Here is a 20,244-nt window from a genome sequence, read left to right on the forward strand (position 1 = left end):
ATCATTTTATTTTTGGACTAAATGCAGAATAAATCTGTGGTAAATTACTCAGAAACGCTATGTCTTTAGCCGCAGAGCGGCTTTCAACAATCCTCGTGCTCCTCCTAGCAAGAAGACGCTCCTCCTCAGACACGCCCACATTTATTTTTTTATGTGTGCGCTTCGGATGACATCACGGCTTTAAATATTCCCGTTGCTTCTTCCCACCCGTCCTCATCATCACTACTCAACCAGCCATTAGCAGCCTCGCAGCTTAACGATTTAAGTGTAGCTCAGCTTTGTTTAAGAAATATAACTAGCACCGCTGAAATTCTATCTGTCAGACGTCGCTGCCTCATTGTTCGCTGTGCTTCTATAGACTTGTGTTTCCAGCACCGGGGTGCTCCTTGGGGAGAAAAAAGCGCCTACTGGGCTTCAGTACGGAAAAAAGAGGTGGAGAAGAGGACCTAGCTAAGTCGGGCGTGGTAAAAGAAGAAAAAACACATCGTTGTTAGCAAAACTTACAAAAAGGTTGCACCCACAATGTCGCTGTCGGTACCGCAGAACGGAGTAAAGGCGGATAACGAACCCGTTATCGAGCTGTTTGTGAAGGTAAGACAGCACAAAGTCGCATGGGGGAAGTTTTTCATTTTGGATAACTTGGGTGAACCCAGCCATCAATACATTGTGATGATTAATGAGTCTGCTGTTACTTCGTTGACGTTATCCAATTTTTATTCTTCAATTTAAATATATGTATTTTTTTTTTATTTCTTTTTACAAATTATGTTTTTGTTAGGCTAAGACTGCCAAAGACTGACGTTGGTGTTTCACTCACTGGGTTTTCTAACATACATTTCATAGAAACACTAGAATACTTCGTGTCGCATTCAATTTAGACTTAGGTTTTAAATGTAGAACCCCTCTGCCACTGTGGCCATGTGGAGCCTGCAGTGTCACAAGCAGGGCGGGTGCAGCTTTCCTCCCATCTTGTAGGAAAGACGAGCCTGCCATGCTTAACGTTGGGCGCTGAATTCGTTAACAAAAGCTCCGTAGTAGTGGACCATAACAGCCGATTCAACACTGAAACATGTGCTCATTTGCTGCAGTTGCATTTCATGCTCATAGATTGATTTGATATAAATATATAGCTTCCCAGAGTGATTGATTCTGTTGGACGTCCATCCATTCTTTCTATCTATCCAGCCATTTATAGATACTGGGGTAGACTAAGAACCGGCCATTTGAATGTAAAGTTTGGTGTCTGGGTCACCTTGCCGACACTCAGTTTGCCATCAAATATCTCCCGAACTCGGTTTGGTAGTACTGCTGTTGCAATGCCAAGTTTTTAAAGCTTAACAGGTACAAAGATTAATTGTGGTTGTCAACTTTAAAAACAATCGCCAACTATTTTGATAATCAATTAGTTGGTTTGAGTAATTTTATTTTAAGACAAATTGACAAAAGATCTTTGATCCCAGCTTGTGAACATCTTCTAATTTCTTCTCCTCTGACAGTAAAATTAATATTGTTTGAGTAGTGGACAAAACAAGACATCTGAGGACGTCATCTTGGGCTTTTGGGCAACGCTGATCCACAATTTTCACCCATTTTCTGACATTCTGTAGACCAAACAACTAATCGATTGAGGAAATATTCAACAAATTAATCGACTAAACAATGAATTGTTAGTTGCAGCCCTAATGAAAGACAATTGTGGGATATTGCTACGGTTTGTTGCAGGCATGTGTCCTCATCACCAGGGGTGTTCTTGACTCTGTTTGTATTTAATGTCATATGTAACTATTTGTATTGCTGTCAGGAAAGCACAGTTCTTCCCATTTAGACGTGATAATAGATTAGGGAGCTTAATGGATTTTTCCTCAAATTGTATTTGATGATATAGGGTCTACAGTTTCCCTAAACCTGTAATCATGTACCAAAATGTGTTTGCCTCAGCAGCGACAGTGGTTGTGGTGGAGGGCTGGGAATGGCTGTTTTCTTTTCTTCAGCCTGCTGCTTTGCAGGGCGGGAAAATGGCTGGAGAAAGAAAGGAGGGGGGGGGGAGCTGTCTGCTTGCCTGGGGTATGTGTGATTACTTGTGGTAAGCCTAATAAATATTGTCTACATATGTGTACTTTTGTTGAAATTAAATCATGCATGTGTAACCATCTGCCCACTCTCTTGGGCTGGAACACTGTTGTGCTGTAAAAGTTGTTCTCTTTGGTTGCAGTACCTGTAAATTAGTCATCCGTCATCAGTCATCAGTTGAAATTCAGAAAAAAATACCTCTGTCCTACTTGTGTTGTTTATTTTCACTCCTTGAAGAGAAGCCTTTTGTATTGAAGCATTGATGTAGCGGCAGAACAAATAGAAGAAGGAAAAAAAACAACTGGCCAGCACCATTTCTCTTAACTAGCTCTCACAGCCTACAGGAGAGGTTACATCATCCCCAGGCCTGGGAGGTTTACACATGTGGCCAACTCTTCCCTCTCAGTCCCTACTTTGCTTGTGTAGCCCGTTGTGCCAAGAAGTTTCTTCCATTGTGTTTTCCGACGTGTCTGTGTGTTTGTTCGTGAGATAGTCTTTCGTTTCTATCGCGCCAGCGTCTGACATGTCCACATCTATTATTGAGGCCGTTGTTCTTACTGTGCTGCGTTAAACACAGGCATGGGAGACAAAGGCAGGCATGCAGGTTGTTGTAGGCATCCTGCTGCGAGCCGGGCCTCTGGGAACAGCTGATAACAAACGGTGTGTGTGTGTGTGTGTGTGTGCTCTCGACACACAGCAGTGTCAGATCTGTTAATGCACTGCCACATATCAATGCTGACTATTATGCTACTTAGGCATGAGTTGCCACCGTGTCCTTGCAGTGACTACAGTGTTGAGACTCGTTGATGATCTTGCAACTTCTTGTTTATAGCTACCGTTGTCACATTGCCATGGGAACACTTTACATTGTGCTTATCTGTGAGGGTGGGGATGTGAGGTTTGACATTTGTAGTTTATATTTCTCTATGTTGCAAATGAGCATGATATAATGACTTTGTAAGAGGGAGGATCGACCCTTGATCTCATCACAGTGCAGCAGATTAGATATTGTTTTGCACACATGAGTGTGACTTCCCAGGACCATCCACCCTCTATTTCACTTGGCATGTCTCCCACACATCACATGGCTAAAGTGGTAACACGAAACCCTAAATCTAATGTATTTATTTGCTGTGATAGCTGGTTAGTGTATTACTCTGACACAAAGCTGATAAGAATGACAGGGTGCAGGTTCCTATAATGATAAAGAATTTCTTCTTTTTTTTTTACAGTGTTTCTTATAAACTAAGATCCATCCGTTTTTGTATTGCATATAGCACAGCTTGATTTGAATCAGTAATTTTCTATATATATATATATATACACACACACACACACACACACATTCATTCATTCAGATGAGTCAAGACAGCCTCTACTTGGCTTCAAGTGTTCCAAGGTCATTCTACCGGTTAGAAAACCTTCTGCTGCCTCCAGACTTCTGTAGCTGTGCCAGCAGTAGCATCAGAACCAGTAAACATGTTGGAGAAGTGCCTTTTCAGTCTGGATGGCATAAGAACCTGTCTGTGTTTGTCTGTCCTTCAGTTCCATAGTAACCCTTGAGATGGAAGGCTGCAACATGATAGGGCAAGGTCCCAACAAAGCAGGATTTAATGGAGGGAATGATCAGGCTCTACAATCTGTAGAAGGAATAATGGCGTACATGCATCACAAAGCCAGCTCAGCTTTAAGTCTTTCTTCCTTGGACATTAGAACATATGTTTATGCTCCTGTATCACACCCTGAACTCTTAGTTGACAGTATATATATGATTATTCTAAAGGCCTTGAGAAGAGCATGTGACAATCAGACTTATGCCTTCTGTTATGTGCTATTTTATGGAGACACAATGACCTTTTTCAGCAGTTACTGTGCTCTAGGAAGAAAATCAACAGAGTGGTTTATTTTTGCCAGGCATAGAGAAATGATTCAGTCAGCATCATGAGTTAAGGGCCAAAGATTAATGGCTTGTTACTGTCGCAGAATGCTGTGAGGTGTTGTTTCTGCACTGTGAATTAGCTTATGCAGCACCTGGCCTGTCACTGCTTTTTCATTACAACGGTCAGGTTGAGTGACTCCGGACACTGCCATAATCGATCTGGCCGTGTGTTATTATTGCACCTTGTTTGTAGGGGCTTTAAGATCAATCTTTACATTTTTATGGGAGAGATTCCAAAGTTTATTTCATGTTCTTGTCTGAAGAATATGGGCTGAGTACATAGGCTGGATTGTTTCTGGCTGTGTCTGTGATAAAAATGTCAAGAACCGGAAGTGAGGCCACCCTGAAACAACATGGCTCCAAGATTTTTGAAGATTTGATACCAACAGAGTATTACTAACCAAGTTAGTTCATGGATTGGTGTTTTACTTGTTAACTAACTGGGCTGTACAGGTTACTGCTCTAATTGTAACCTACTGGATCAGGATGCAGATGAAAAACAAGCCTCAGACTATGCCACTCTGTTACATCATCCTCAGTGTCAGCGGAGTTGTGCGACCTCTTAAATGAGGAGACTCTCTACACTGCTCGCTACACACGTAACTCAATCCATCTCAACGTGATCCGGTCTGCTTGTGTTTTACGTGCTGTGTATGTGACACAAAGTTTAGTACTATAATGTGAGGATGGGATGACAGGGGCAACTTTCTTGACTTGTTGTCGTGCGCAGTGGAGTTTCCCAAATATCTATCTAGGCTTTTTTTTGTCTTTAAGGAACCTGGCAGAAGAAGACTAATCAAGCACTTCACTTGGTAATGTTTACGTCCTGATCACAGCAGCTCCACAGGCTAAAATTAAAATTTTTGTATATAATTAAAAATTACTTAGCCATGGTTACTGCAGAAATCCCAAACGCAATATTTCAGTAATGATCTGTTATGCCACTTGATACTAGCCTACATGTGGTAATACGATACATATGGGGCTGAGCATTATATCAATATGAGGCTAGATATTGTCTTACATTTTGTATATCTTAAAATGACACAATTTGCCTTTACCTACTTATTACATCCATGTTCTTGGTGATTTTTCTTCTTTTCTTTCTAGTTTAATCAAATATCTTATTGTGTAAATATTTTGTGAAAGCACCACTGTCAAACCTACAAAATTGCCACAATGTCAATATCGTTGTATATGGCTAAAAATATTGTGATGTTTGATTTTCTTCATATTGCCCAGCTCTATACAGTATATGATTTACACTCTGTAAACTTAAAGGCTTGTGCGTGAACGGTTACTCAATCGTTTCACGTGTCTGAATTTTATGATGTAAAAAAGCCAGGCAGCGTATCTCAGACTGGTACTGAAAGGCAACTCAATTACAGGTCAGAGTGTACACAGCCGGCAAGTGGCCAGTTCTGCTCAGAATTACTGATGAGTGTTTGTGTGGCCTCTGTGCAGGCTTTCTCTGCCATGTGAATTATCTGGCATGTGTGGCAACAGCATGCTGGCATTGTGTCGGTGCCAAAGGGTCAGGGGGACAGTTCCTGGACGAGACGTGTCCTGAAGGGATTCCTACAGCCTTAATTTGGGTTCAAAATGAAAGATTTTGGCCCCGTACAGAGAATTGTATGTTATTTCCAATGCAAATAGATAGGAAAACCGTAAAGCTGTGTTGGATCTCTCCTTTTCTCTCTCTCGTCTTACACTCTGCGCCCCGCCACAAAGCGCCGGTCCAAACTTCTGACATTTGTCCACAGTTTTAATTGTTATTAACACTGCTGTATATTGTTAAGTATGAGGGGCAAACCCGTATTTGTACCAGTATTTCCGCGGGTGACTCTGCTATTGCGGCGGCCAAGGCGAAGAACACAGAAGTTATTGAATGCATTGAACTTCAGTTGGTAGAGTAATAGTTTGTCAGACGGAGCTGCTGGACCTGGGCCAAAGATGTGACCCATGGCCAGAATATCATAGTTCATAAAAATGCAGCGCAGTGACAATACAGACATTTTATACATACGTGTGTATCAGTCATTGGACCTGGGCTGGACCCGTTCATAATGATCAGCCGTCTCTCTGTGAGTAGCGTCCATCACACGCTCTCTCGCAGTTATAAACAGACTATATGAAGATAAAATTTGTTTTGGTTAAAATCAACAAATCGTGATTATAATTTTGGCCATAATTGTTCAGCCCTTTTTTTTTTTTTTCTTCTTTCTCTTTTTTTATTTCTGTCTCCAACTTGAACAGAAACTGTTGGTTCTCAGAGCCCCTGTGCTCCAGCACAGTAGGCCTGTGTCTGACTGGAAGTCTTGAGTTTTCCACTGAGTGATGTCAGCCAGAGTCAGAGCCACACCAAGGATGTGATGGTGTTTCCATATTCCAGCCGGATCTGACGCTTGTGTACACTCATCTTTCTGAGCGTGGTCTCAGGACTCGGCCCCACCCGGTCCGGCCCTAGTCATTCAGGCACAGAACCTCCAATAGCTTATTTTTGACAATGGTCAAAATCTGCCCATAGGAATAAGTATTAAACTGTTGTACCAAAAGATGGCTTTAGATGCCCAGTTCAACTCATACTCTTATCTGCTAGTTTCACTTTCTTTTGTGTAATGGAAAATAGAAATGTTCTTTAAATGCTGCTTGTGTTTAGACCATGAATATTTGAGAAGTTTCTTTTTGTGGAATAAGAATAAGGGTTTTGTAGAACATGGTTGTATTAATCAGTAAGATATCTAGGGGAAAATTATCAAATGATAAAAAGCCAGGAATAAATTTGATTTGCTTGGTCTACAAAATGTCCAGAATGCCCACGATGATTTCATAAAATCACTAGTTTTCTCCCACCAACAGTCCAAATGTATTTTCCAACCTTCTGACTTTGTTCATAAGTCTAATTGTTAGATTTTGGGGCCTCTAAACATCTCAGATTGTCTTTTTAAATACATTTAGTCCCAAAGAGATACAACTATTTATATTTCACACAAAAAGCAGATTGGAGACAAGAATTCAGCAGAGTTTCTCTCCTAATCTATTTCGGTAAGCATCTGAACTCTCTTAGATTTATTCTGCCATCTCCTTGAAGAGTTCTGACATAGGACCGTAAATCTTCGCGATTAAGACCCTTCAACCAGAGAATTGTTGGCATTTGGCTTTATTCAGACAGCTCATCCTTAGCCTGGTTGCAATTTTGCTTAAACCTGAAATTCTAAATAGGCATGTAAACACGGAAATTACATCAGCTGCTGGAGTCAAAAAATATCACGTGGCATTAGAAACCTCTTGAATGTTTTGCTTAGACAAAGTCTGTAATTCATGCTGACGCCCTGGGTTCCACTGTCTTGCCAAGTAGTTGCCCATCTGACAGGCCCATGAAAAAGTTATCAAATTATTCCACGTGTAGTGCTGCTGTTCTGTAGCTGGCCTTGACCTCTGACCAAGCCCCATGATATGACAAGGGATCATGCGTCTAACTTATTCAGTCAACCTGGTTCGGTTCAAGTCTTCTGAGACCCACGGGGGCCGAGGAACCCCGTATAAAACAGCCAGCTTTGGGTTCAACTGCTTTGGGTTCAAGTCTAGTTACAGTCCTAACCCCAGCCCTGGCTGTATACTTGTCTAGCAAACTGGGAGAGGCGTTGCCATGACGTTACCATGGCTGCCCACTCTCAAGGACATTCCTGCTGTGTGTCAGAGCAGGAGGAGGAAAGCTGCAGGCCTTGTTACATCGTCCGTTCCTTATTCGGTCAAAGTGTGGCTTGAACTTGCTGAGCAGCCCACCCGATTTAGAAAATGAAGTGTGTTGGGGAGGGGAAGGCAAGGCAATCTTACTAAAATTAGGCTGTGAGCAGCGACTGGGAGGGCCGTGCCCAGTCTGAACAGGATCCCTTGTCCCTGAATGCTGACTACTGTAAATGAGGTCTCACATCACCAGTCTAGAAAAAGGAAACTTCAGTCTTCAAGAAATACCTGTAAATAATTGAGAAAGTGGGAGAATAAGAGGTTGAGTTGAACAGCTCTTGCGCTTCCATGTGCCTGCTTGTAAAACGTTATGAACTGGACTTGTTAAGAGGAAACCTTTTTGTGCCTGTTAAAAGTGCACATACATGCAACTGCTTACATAGCCATGTTGTGTTCAAGCTAATTAGTTAAGGCCTAGCATCATCCTCATTACTGCCAGTATGTGTTAAGTTGGTCATTAATCAGCTGTTTACATTGCATAGTAGTCATAAGGGAAGTGATAAAGAGGTATGACCACACAGAAAGTGCTTTAAAGACACCGCTGGTCCCCTTGATGACTGAAGTCTCATTGTTCTGCTGCGGGGCCACGCTGTCCTGGACATAGACTCCTAGATAACATCCGACTTAAGCATGACTCACACTCGCCACCGGCAGCTGTGTGTGTTTGGCATTAAATAAACAAGCATCTGTTGACTCACGGTACATCCATTATGCCTCACCAAAGCTGGAGCGTCTGTTAGTAGAGTAGTCAGCTGGCGCTGCTTCTGTGCCCTAGACGTTGTTATAGCAGTTTTTTATATCAGGAAATCTCTGTGAAAGATGGTGTAACCGTCTGCAAGATGTGAGTCATTTTTTTACATTGGAGGCAAAATAGCAGGTTATACACTGGGCAGTGTTCCTGTGAATGCTGCTTGTGTTTGGAATCAAATCGCTGCTTTACTTCTTGGAAAAAGGGGAATTATTTTTTCCTCAACTGATGTGCCTTGCCTAATAAGGGCCCGTTAAAAATAATTTCTTGCCTTGCTTGTCTATTAATGGGGTGTTGTTTTTTTTGTCCCTTGCCAACTGGTGACGTACCTAAAGCTTTACAAAGTGCATTGTGTTTTTGCTTTATAAAAGGTTCTGCAGAAGCGCTTTTACTAATGTTGCTCTTCGATAGAGGCACTCTGGAAAGTGTTAGAGGTATGCTATGCTTTGAGTGGTGTCCTAAACCTTCATACTTGTTTTGGGCTATAACCTTCATCAAAATCAGATCAAAATCTTAATAGTTTAAGCCTTAGTTTTAATTTTCACTGATCCCCTGAGCTTATTCCCTAAAGCGCTACTTTGAAATGTTATTCAGCACAATTATTGCTGAAGACTGCCTCACTTGGGTCCATACAGTATAAGGTTAGGCAGCCCTTAACAGCTAAGCAGTTCAAATGTCACAGGCAGTGGAAATGCCGCTCCACCAGCATCATCACTTACGCTAAACAAAGCACCCTCTTTGCCGATTCTAACGGGACATTTCTGGAATAGTTTCTCCCTCATCCCCAAATGCCCAACCCCCTAGACTCCACAGAGGGGCCCTGGATAAGGGGAGAAGGAAAAAGGAGGGGGAAATAAGAAGTGTGCCAAACGCTAGCCATCTTTTCTCTTCCTCCCACTTAAAGCATCCAATACCACTTGTTCTCCTTTGTCTATGATCCATAGTTTCCTCCCTATTTACTGTAATATATCTCACTCCAGCTGTTTGGCCCTCTCCCTGTTTACTGTGATCTCTCGCTGGCTGGCTGGCTGTCTGCAGCAGATCCCTGCTTTCAGTATCTTTTGGCAGAGAGCTGCAGTCTGCTCTGCAGCAGACACCAGAGGGAAGGAGCACTGCCACGGCTCCTTGGACAAACCAAGTTGGAAAAGGGTCAAATCTTTCTCAGCTGCAGTGGCCATCTCCTTGGCCACTTTAGACACAGAACTTAAGCAAACCCATTTCGATTTACAAATGACATTGCGTCGTGTGATTTGAATTCTTGTCCCTACAGACAGGGAGCTCACTTCAGACGGTTTACCTGTAAACTGGTTATCCCCTCCACACTGTGTGCTCTGCTTTCCATGTCTTATGTGTCTGGCCATTGCCATAGGAACAGTTGCTGTGCTGCATTGCCACCTTTGATCCAGAATTGAATGGTTCTCTGTAGGTGTAGCGCTGTAAGGCAAATGGAGGAATCATCCCATTGTTGCCTTTCTGATTCGCTCAGGATCAAGCAAATGCTAGTGTAGTCTTGTGATCCCCAACACTTCATGACCAAAGCTTTATTTTAGAATTGAATCATTTTAGTGAAAAGAGGACCTTTTGTTTGCAGAATAAAGTCAGTGATCTAAACCAAGCTTTTCAGATACTGAATTCGGGGGGGGGGGGAGGACGACAGCCGCAGTACAATGGGAGCCAGCAGGCAGATCAAACAGAGCCATCCCACTGGGCGTCACACAGAGGACAACAGCTAGCCTGTCCGCACCAGCAAGGAGCTGCTGTGCTGACTGAACACTTCAGAACAAAGTCCACTATTGAAGAACCCGCATCTCCGATAATAAACAAAGAATCTTCTTACGATAGTGGTTGAGGTAAAAGTGATTTGAATCCGATGTTTATTCAGCACTCTTTGCAAGTTTTTGTGAAAACAGCTGATCTGTGTACGTCTTTTGCATTGCACACACATAGTCACACTTTGAATATTACCTCAGGAAAGATGCAGAAGGGGATGAGACGTGACTGACAACACATTAGGCAGACAAAAACCCAACGAAATGCAGCAGCTTACAGAGGCTCTGCTACAGTAATACACTGAATGAAGAGGTGCTTTCCAGAGCGCCAATACTTGAATTGCCTCCATGCTTTGTGAATAGATGAATAAGGTGGATTCTTTTCCTTGCCTGGTTACTGGCATACCTCAAAAGAGCCACATAGCTCTGAACCAAGTCTGATGATAAAGGTTGTGGTATATTTGGCTGGTGGTGTATTTAAAAAGTAAAATTTTGGATTTCTTTTTTTTTTTTTTTTTTTGGTCTGTCACCACAAATAAAAAGGAGAAAATTAGAACATTATTGGATTTTAGTTTCATAGTAATTTCTTCTTAATAAGTAGAAATGGTAATTTTGCCATTACATGATTTAACTAGAAATGAAATGAGCAGCAGTCCGCTTTGGGAGATTTCATTAAGATACCCTGCAAACCTCAGTTAATCAGTTGAAGTTCTTATTCTGCTATCTAATGTAGAATCCAAACCATATTTGTCCTCTGCTTCACCCTTCTCACTCCATACATGGCTGTGAGTTAAGCCAGCAATAATTTGGAGAGTTGGAGAAAGGAGAGAGAGCATGTGACAAAGGGATGGATGGTTGCTGGGAAGCTCGGAGATATCTCTGATCACTCCATGGAGAATGAGAAATAAAATACAGACTGACTGTTCTGGCAGTGCTTTACCTTAAAAAAACAAACATGTTTTTAAATCTGATCTCAAAACTGTCGTGTTTAGCTCTGGTGCTAATGGGCGTCAGTCATTAATTTGGAGGACATGCGCCGCGTTAATTTAATTCCCAAAGCCAAGGCTCTGTCTTGTGTTTGTGCAGTCTTGCATAAGAGGAAACAAGGCAGTCAGAGTCTTAATCACTCCAAAAGTTTCCTCCTTTCTCTTGGACAGTAGTTCTCATTAATGGAGCGGAAGTGTGCTGAAGTATTTAAGACAAGGGGGTCAACTCTCCACTCTTTCCCTCCTACTTCTTTTTCGAGGTCAGCCTGTAATGTGTATAAAGAGTCATTGTCTGAAATGGGCCCTCTCTGGTTGACTGCAGTAAAACGCTCTGGGCCATAAACAGACGTGATCTCTATCCAGATTGTTAGGTTGTTTTGGTCTCGCAGTGATCCGAGTTCTATGAGTAGTAGAAACCTGTTTTTAAGATCTTTATCTGCTAGCTTGTGTTTTATACTTGCAATAATTAAACTTTGGACATTTCCTTTGTGTGTTTTAAAAGATAGAAACTGGTGCCATCATTTGTGTACTCAGTTTTTAGGAATGATACATTGCCTGAAACGTATTGCTGATAGGTTATCTACTCCTTTTCTAACTTGCTGTCTGTGTGTTTATTTAAGGCGGGAAGTGATGGCGAGAGCATCGGGAACTGCCCTTTCTCCCAGAGGCTCTTCATGATCCTGTGGCTGAAAGGAGTCGTCTTCAACGTCACCACAGTGGACCTCAAGAGGCGAGTCCTACTCCCATTCCCCATTCTCCGCTGTCCAATGCTTCCTTATCATCCTCTACTGCAGCTTGTCCTTATTTCATTGGCTGTTTTAACCAGGATTAAAACAAATCCTTTTTTTTTTCCTTCTTCCTTTTTGTTATTCTCCTACAGCTTTTCTGAGCGTTTTCACAAAGGCCTTGGCGGCTCTGTACTGCTTTGATCCAGCTCCACCTCTGACACACTCTCTGCTTCCCCACTGCTTATTTGGTTTTCCCATGACCCTTTCTCAGGTCGGAGAAAATCTGAGGAAAAATAAACCTAAAGACTCTGGAGAGGCTATTTAAGGTTCACTTCCTGTCTAGATTTTGGTGGGCAACATGTTATTTTTGACCACAGGCATCAGAAAACGGTGATCCTCTGCAATTCTGACTGCAAGTGAACGCGCGTTGCCATGTGGATTCCAATACCAAGGAGTCTTTCTGAACTGTGTGTGTGTGTGTGTGTGTGTGTGTGTGTGTGTGTGTGTGTGTGTGTGTGTGTGTGTGTGTGTGTGTGTGTGTGTGTGTGTGTGTGTGTGTGTGTGTGTGTGTGTGTGTGTGTGTGTGTGTGTGTGTGTGTGTGTGTGTGTGTGTGTGTGTGTGTGTGTGTGTGTGTGTGTGTGTGTGTGTGTGTGTGTGTGTGTGTGTGTGTGAGATCGATCTAAATGCCCCCTACATGTTTGTTTTTCTTCCTTGCTAAGGCAGGACTAGGCAAGTGCCAGATTATTTACAGACCTGGTCAGATGAAAGACTGGTTTATATGCTCTTTGCCATGTGTGTTTGACTCAAAGATTTGAGATTTCTGCCATTTTGTTCCAAAGCGTGGTTTATCTGTGTGGCAGCTGGTTCCTCACCAGGCTTCCCCTCCTCTGGGACACGGACACCACTGCTTGCTGACAAAAAAACAACAGAGATGTGCTTAATAGATACTGGGCCTCTTTTATACAGCTAAAATAAGTAAAGAAGTGTCCATTTGACTAGACTGGTTATCACACATGTCCTCACATTCAAGATGACTGCATAGGTTTGGGTATATTTCCATATATTTGCATAAAACGGCATGTGGATATCCTGCAAAAGGCTACGTATGATGTCCGCATTGTCTGTTTACCCTTTGCTGTTCAAACAACCCTTTATTCAGCTGGAGTGACTACTTAGTGCGGCGCTATACTTCTTATTTAATTCCCGTGGAACAAGTGATCCAGACTCCATGCTATATAGTCTCTGTAATCTTAAGTAAACAAAGTGTCTGTGTATTGCAAAAGAAGCCATGTTTGCCATATATATGGCCCTTTTTATTGTAGTATTTAAATGGAAGAACATTGTACGCTGTTACGTTTAAGAAGGATGTCACATGTCACTGTCATAAGTTGAAATGTTTTACCCTCCCGGAGTTTATGTTTGGGTTAAGGCTATCATGTTAAAGGGAAAGGTTAGGAGTGTTAAGTGTGGCTGTGCGATGTACTTGTCCATAGTCAGTGGGCCTACTTTGTTTTTTGGTACAAAATAAATTTGGCTGTGTGCCCCTGTATGGCTGCCCGCTTCTTCAAACATGTGTTTACACATCTACTGTATGTAATACACTGACTATGGATAAATACATCATACAACCTCAAAATATCCAAACTATTTCTATAATATTTGTTTGTTTTAAATGGCTGTGATCCTTAAGGCAGTGTGTTACGCACGTCTCAGTGATATCACTGGATAAGGGTGCCACTTCCCCTTTGCATGCCAAAGAGCTGAAGTCGTTTCCTGTTTTTATTTTTTATTTTTTATTTTTTTTGCCCTCAGATGGCTTGTCCTTGAACCATTGAGGACATTGTAAAAATCTGGCCATTTAAGAGTCTCTATGGATACATGTTGCTAGCTACATTAGAACAAAGAGGATTCACGCAGTCTGCTGGCTAACAGCAATCTGTTGGGCTCTAACACACACTGATGTGTGTTATCTTGTATATACACTGAAGGGATTTAAGTCAGTTATGTTCATACTACTCATTCAAAAAATGCCCTTTTTTTTTCATGTGTCAGTGTAATCTGCCTGCCGGAGACATGTGGCACAAAATGTGCTAGTTTGAAGGCTGCAGGGAGAAAGGGACAGCCAAACGCACTCATGGAGACAGACAAACACACACTTGCACAGTTAAAGACTGAACACTGAGCAGCTATAGTTGGAAGACGTTGATGGCTGGGTGGCTCTAAAAAAGTGGTTTAGGTGCAGTAGGCTGACAAAGAGCCACATCACTTTCAATAGATTAAACTTGCTTGAAATGTGTTTTTAAGCAGACCAGTTATGAATTTTGTCTCATTCAGTTCTTTCATATCTTTATTCTATGCTGGAGGGAAAGTTAATTTTACTTGCTATATACACATGCATTATAAACATGTTTAAGTTGGTTGCATGGCTTTGTTCCATTTTATTCTATCCACTAAAGTTGCTTTGCTTCGCTTCACTTCCAGGAAGCCTGCAGACCTCCAGAACCTGGCCCCCGGCACCCACCCACCCTTTATTACCTTCAACGGTGAGGTCAAAACCGATGTCAACAAGATCGAGGAGTTCCTTGAAGATGTCCTCTCCCCACCCAAGTGAGTTCCTTCTCACCTATGGGGCAAGGCTTCAACACAATGAAACTCTCAACACACAATACGGCTGCCATGACCACACTGCCTTTATATGCTCCATTAGCATGTAATGAACACTAAGTACCAATGTTTTACTTAAAGGATAAGGCTTGCCATATTCTATAGTTTTCATATTGTCCACAAATCCCATGAAAAGACCAAAACCAACATGTGTTAGTACATGTCTGTCACATGATCGGGTTATGACTGGAGCATTTCCGTGGGCTCGGGATGGGATATGGGATGGGAATAACAATTGATTCCTGTGTCACCTTCTATTGGGGACTCCAAATGAACTATTGTGCCTGTGTTTATGGTAATATTCAGCCATAAGTTTCTCCCTTTCGTACAGAGAAATATGCTATGCTGTAATATCAAGGTTTGGCTATTCAGAAAATACTTGTTATTGGGATCAATTAATTGCTGGTTTTAACGGTATCACCAGAATTGTCCTTTGACCGATTCCTTCCTACATACATACGTACATGTGTTTATTTACTTGTATGTGTGCAGGTACATCAAGCTTGGTGCAAGACACCCCGAGTCAAACACAGCTGGTATGGACATCTTTGCCAAGTTTTCAGCATTCATCAAGAATTCAAAACCAGATGCAAATGAAGGTAAGTTCCCTGCATCTGTCTTTGACACACGCGCACACGCACGCATGCGCTGGTTAAGAGATCCAGAAACCCTCCTATTGTGTAGGTAGAGCTCTCTGGTTGCTAGGCAACAATGGTAGCCCTGCCCTGATTGGTGGTTTACAGCCTCACTTAGGAACACAGAGCTTTTGTTCTTCTTGTGCTCATGCTCCCTGTGTCACCTGGCGAAGCTCTCTGGAAAACCACAGAGCAGCTATCCTGAGAAACAATCTCAACCTTCCTGTTCACAGATACTGTTATTTGAATAATATGAAAAATATGTATTCTATTGTCTCCATGAATTCTTTTGCATCCTGGGAGAAACAATTTCTGGAATTGTTTCCCTTGAAGGATTTTCATGGTTTTCACAAAAATACCGAGAATTATTATCATGTTTTAGTTGGCTGTTCTCCACCCTGGGAAAATATTAAACCATGGTGAGCTGGATGTGGAAGCCAAGGCTGTGTCAGCAGTTTGTGGTTGAGTCTCATGGTTAAATGATAAGTGCAAACAGGTCAAGTCTACTGTTAAAATACTGTATCAAACAGTCATTCAGACATATTTTTCAATGACAGAATGAATTATTGATGATCGATAGATATCGGGTGAGGACATTTTTTATATTTTTTTTATAGCTGTGCCTTCAAAATCTGTGGTGGGTAGTAAGCTTTTAATAAGATGGAATTTGTTACTTCAGCATACCATTGTATCATGACTCCATTGTCAGATTGTACAGGTGGGTCCATGATGTGTCTATCTCCTACATTTCAAAATGAACACAGTGGAACTGCACACATGTGCTTGTCTTTTGATGAAATGCTGCCCTCATGTGGCTGATCAGCACATGGGTGTGGCAGCTGCAGTAGGAGGCTTCAGGAAAAGCCATTCAATCAGAAAAAATGTATTAAACTAGATTATTTGCTCACAGAATGTATGATTGAACTGTTTTATCTCTCACGACTCCTTGCAGCTCTGGAGCGTGGCCTCCTGAAGACACTGCAGAAGCTGGACGAGTATCTTCGCTCACCTCTGCCTGATGAGATTGATCACAACAGCATTGAGGACGTCAAAGTGTCCAACCGCAAATTTTTGGACGGTGATGAAATGACCCTGGCTGACTGTAACCTGCTGCCCAAGCTGCATATAGTCAAAGTGAGCAAGGGACAACTTGTTTTGAACAACACTGAATCAATGTCGTGTTAATTGTGATATCTTTGCATAACATTGCGCACCCAAGTAGCACCCACACAGGTGTTTTCACTTAACCTAATTAGGCTTCTTCTCAGGACTGTGTGGGAACTCACAGACTGCACATCTTCCTCGCTCTCCTGTTTCACCTGTTTGGGTGGAACAAAGATCAACCATGAGATTTATGACCTCACGTAATTCCCGGCATAGCTCCACCCAAACGCCTGTGTAGGTGGGCAGGGTCTTCACGGGCATGAGGTCAGCAAACTTCATGAACTACTAAGAATGATAAAGGAGGGTCTTCTCCCACTCATACTGGTGCAGCAAAACTGATAGCAGGAGAGAGATAGCAGTCAAGCTGTCGGAATCAGAAATGGTTTTATTGCCACAAAAAGTACATTGTGTGGAATTTGCCCTGGTGAAAGGTGCATACATAAATAAAACATGACTGTAAAACAAAAAATACAGAAAACATTTCAACAATTTTAAAGTAATTCAATGTTTAATTACTAACAAATAGAAAATTAAAAAAACTTGCATGCAACGGCTGATAATTTAATCCAACTATTAAACAAGTGTAGTTTCTTCACCTATTATTTTTGTGGGATTACATTAGCTCTGAACTGGTGCAAAGTAATGACAATTTAAACTGCATCACCGTGCTGGGCAATGACTGGAACGTCTATCGTCGGTCTATTTAGCTGGCGCTCTGAGTTTATGAAATTTTTCGTCGCTCAATTGCAGAGATTGATAACTTCTAATACTTTCCTCCAGGTGGTGGCCAAGAAGTACAGAGGCTTTGACATCCCCAAAGAGATGACTGCCATCTGGAAGTACCTGAACATCGCCTATACGCGCGAAGAGTTCACCAACACCTGCCCCAGTGACCAAGAGATTGAAATAGCCTACGGAGACGTAGCCAAGAGGCTGGTCAAATAAGCTCCTCTGCCATGACCTTCTTCGTCCATCCCTCAGCCTCTAACCCCCACCCCTCCCCTCTCTACACGCCTCCCCAGCACTGGGACTGATGTGCTCATTCACGAGAAAGAAAAAAAAAACTCTGCATTTCTTTTCCTTCTCTTCTCGTCTACAGTGACTCCCAATGCATGATCCTTTTTTGCAAAAAAAAAGTTTTTCCATCTACAAAGACTTTTTTTATTTTTCATTTTTATTTTATTTTTAAAGTTGATTCAGGAAAAGGTCACCATTGTTCGACCTTTCATCGTTAATTATTTTTGCTTTTCATTGGCTGATGAATGTTTTGAAGCGACGGAGTAGCAGTCAGACACGTGTATCAGTGCTTATCAATGTCAGGAGCGTCGTCTCACACACTCCTTGATAAGTGGCCTTCAAGCAGACCTTCCCTCTGCGTGCAGGGGAAAGGTCATAAGCTCTTTTTTTTTTCTTTTTTTTTTTTTTCTATTTTCTATTTTCTGTATAATATTGAAATGGCTCTTTCTAGGATTGCTTTAAACTGAGACGCCGTTTTCTTCCCTGTCTTTTGGCTTATTAAGAGGCATTGTAAACAGTGTTTGTTTTTTGCTCAAGTATTTGACAGGTTTAAGTAGACGCTAATCCAAAACCTGAGTGGTTGACATATCAAGTGAGAGATGCTTTATATTATTGTTGAGCTGCTTAAAATAAATCAAAAGTAATTGTAACTGCAGGTAAAGCTACCTGGCATCCATGCTCTGATTTCATCATTGCCTCAAATAGGCAGAAGTCTGGTAGCTCAGTAGCATTGTAGGGAATTTCCTGTACCCACTGCAGAAGTAACAACTCAGGACTCTAACCTGAAGTCTAAGAAACATTGAACCATATGTAGCTTACAGGCATTCAAGGAGGTGTAGATGTCTACACTGAGCTTTTGATAATCGCCACAGAAAAGCTTTCTAACACTTTCTTCTCTGGTGAAGCATGAAGGAGAGACTTAGGTCGGGCTGACCATAGCAGTAGTTTGGATTACACATGGCGGACCAAAAGGGGGCACAATATACTGGTCTCACTGTGGATAGGATGACTCCGACTATGTGAAGAAATAAAGAAACCACACTCCGTTAACTTCTACATAGCATACAAAATGAAGGACACAAATGTGCAGTCGTGCACCAGAATAGACAACTTGAAGATGTTTATGACAAAACGAATGAGAAGAGTAGCAATGAAACAAATACCTTTTTCTCTTAGGTATGTAGATTGATCTCGATGCTAGTGAATGTATGTTATGATACAGTAGCTCCAAAAGTGCTTTAGTGCGGTATAAGCAAAACCTGTTTTTGTTTTTTCCCGTTTGCCATGTCTTTTCAAACATTTGTTATGGCGTACATTTGATTTAAAAAAAGGAATTGTAAATATTTGTTTGGCTCAGAATTCAATGTGTAAATTTGATACATATCTGAATTTTGAGGAAAATGGCTAATTTCTTGCCTGTTTGGACTGTTAACTCTAGATAAACCATCTCCAGTTTGCCTTGTTTTTTCGGTCTGCGGATGTTTTGCAGAACAGTTATTCAGAGATCATTTCATTATGTCACAAGTGTGATGTACAAAGAATACTTCCAAGCTATGTCATGGCTATTTTTATTATTTTTTTGACAATATTGACTGAATTGAAATAAACGTATTGGCACTTGACTTTGGCTTTTATATAAAGTTGTAAGTGTTTCGACAGGTTGGGTTGCTTTTGGCCCTCATTTTTAGTTACCGCTTTCATGTTTTTACAATACTACTCATAACCCATGCCAATATTGTTTACCAATCGGAACAAGTTCTCCCTTCAATTTTAAAACAAAAATGGTGAATGACCAATATGTTAATGAGTATACTAGTGAAAAACTTTGACCCAAGTCATCATGTATGTTGTCATCAGTCCAGTAGCGCATAACCAGTCTTTTATCTGTAGTATTTAACTTCTGTACAGTATTCCTCCTTGATTGTAAGTTATTGGTAAAAGAATTAGCCTAAGACAGTGATTCTCAATCTGTGTGTGGTCCATTATAATAAAACAGAGCCCATTTGTGACTCATGTCTCCAGTAAGCGGAAATAGTTGGACAAAAATAATTCTCAATATGGAATCCAACCTACTTGCTTTTCAATCTTGTGGCTCTCCGTAGGTTTAATGGAGATGATAAATGAATAACATCACCTGGTTGGAGTATTTGTATTTGTCAAAATTCTTTAAGGTTAATTTAATGCCCTATTGTAATGGTCCGAACCCTGAAACAGAATCAACATTTATAATGTCGTTTGGATTTGTTCACACTGTCTAGAAAAAGAAGCAGATCTGTGTCAGTTCTTTCAGGGAACAGCCCTCTTAAGTCCAGTTTACCTGCAGAGTAAACACATGGAGGACACCACAGAGGGGTCCAGGGACCTTGAAGGACCTTAAGCTCTCCCGCAAACAGGATATAATTGTCATTCTTTAAAGTTAAAATCAATTGAGAAAATGCTGTTTTGGGGAAGCTTTGAATACCTGTGCTATACCATCCTTATTTAAAACATGTCTGGGAAATGTTTGGTAACCCCTGCGCCAAAGCATGTTTGTTTACAGCTCTTTCCCTTGCTGAAGAATGTCTCATGTGGGTGTCCAGCCACTGTGGGCGCCACCTCCCCATGAAGACACCCTCTGGCTGTCAGCTTTATATTGTTTTTCAGCCAATTCCCCATGCTTCTGAAGCACAAACAAGTCTATTCTGCCGAGCTGATTGCAGCAAAGGTTTCGCAAGCGATTGAGGAAAAAAAAGTGCCTGGGTGTACAGTCTTTGGATGCTTTCCAGATCATTAAAGT

The 20,244-nt window shown here is 41.6% G+C and overlaps 1 protein-coding gene and 1 long non-coding RNA gene across 2 annotated transcripts; both read left to right on the top strand.

Annotated features, from left to right (window-relative positions):
- The first annotated feature begins 183 nt into the window (after positions 1–183).
- On the top strand, positions 184–17,505 carry clic4 (chloride intracellular channel 4). The gene is made up of 6 exons (XM_034858529.1): positions 184–591; positions 11,880–11,989; positions 14,470–14,595; positions 15,145–15,251; positions 16,240–16,421; positions 17,232–17,505. The coding sequence occupies exons 1-6, from the start codon at positions 523–525 to the stop codon at positions 17,394–17,396; spliced, it is 759 nt and encodes a 252-aa protein (XP_034714420.1). The 5' UTR covers positions 184–522; the 3' UTR covers positions 17,397–17,505.
- Positions 17,506–18,022: 517 nt separating this feature from the next.
- On the top strand, positions 18,023–19,863 carry LOC117935912. Its single transcript, XR_004654844.1, has 2 exons — positions 18,023–19,391; positions 19,495–19,863. It is a non-coding gene; the product is annotated as an uncharacterized LOC117935912 (long non-coding RNA).
- Positions 19,864–20,244: the final 381 nt, after the last annotated feature.

This window comes from Etheostoma cragini, chromosome 20, assembly GCF_013103735.1.
Source record: "Etheostoma cragini isolate CJK2018 chromosome 20, CSU_Ecrag_1.0, whole genome shotgun sequence".
Classification (NCBI taxonomy): Eukaryota; Metazoa; Chordata; class Actinopteri; order Perciformes; family Percidae; genus Etheostoma; species Etheostoma cragini.

What these genes read in the sequence shown, in the direction of transcription:
- clic4 (XM_034858529.1), top strand. Translation starts at nt 523, where the DNA reads ATGTCGCTGTCGGTACCGCAGAACGGAGTAAAGGCGGATAACGAACCC. An exon ending in TTATCGAGCTGTTTGTGAAG is followed by an intron (nt 592 to 11,879) that starts GTAAGACAGCAC and finishes TGTTTATTTAAG; the next exon opens with GCGGGAAGTGATGGCGAGAG. An exon ending in GATGTCCTCTCCCCACCCAA is followed by an intron (nt 14,596 to 15,144) that starts GTGAGTTCCTTC and finishes GTATGTGTGCAG; the next exon opens with GTACATCAAGCTTGGTGCAA.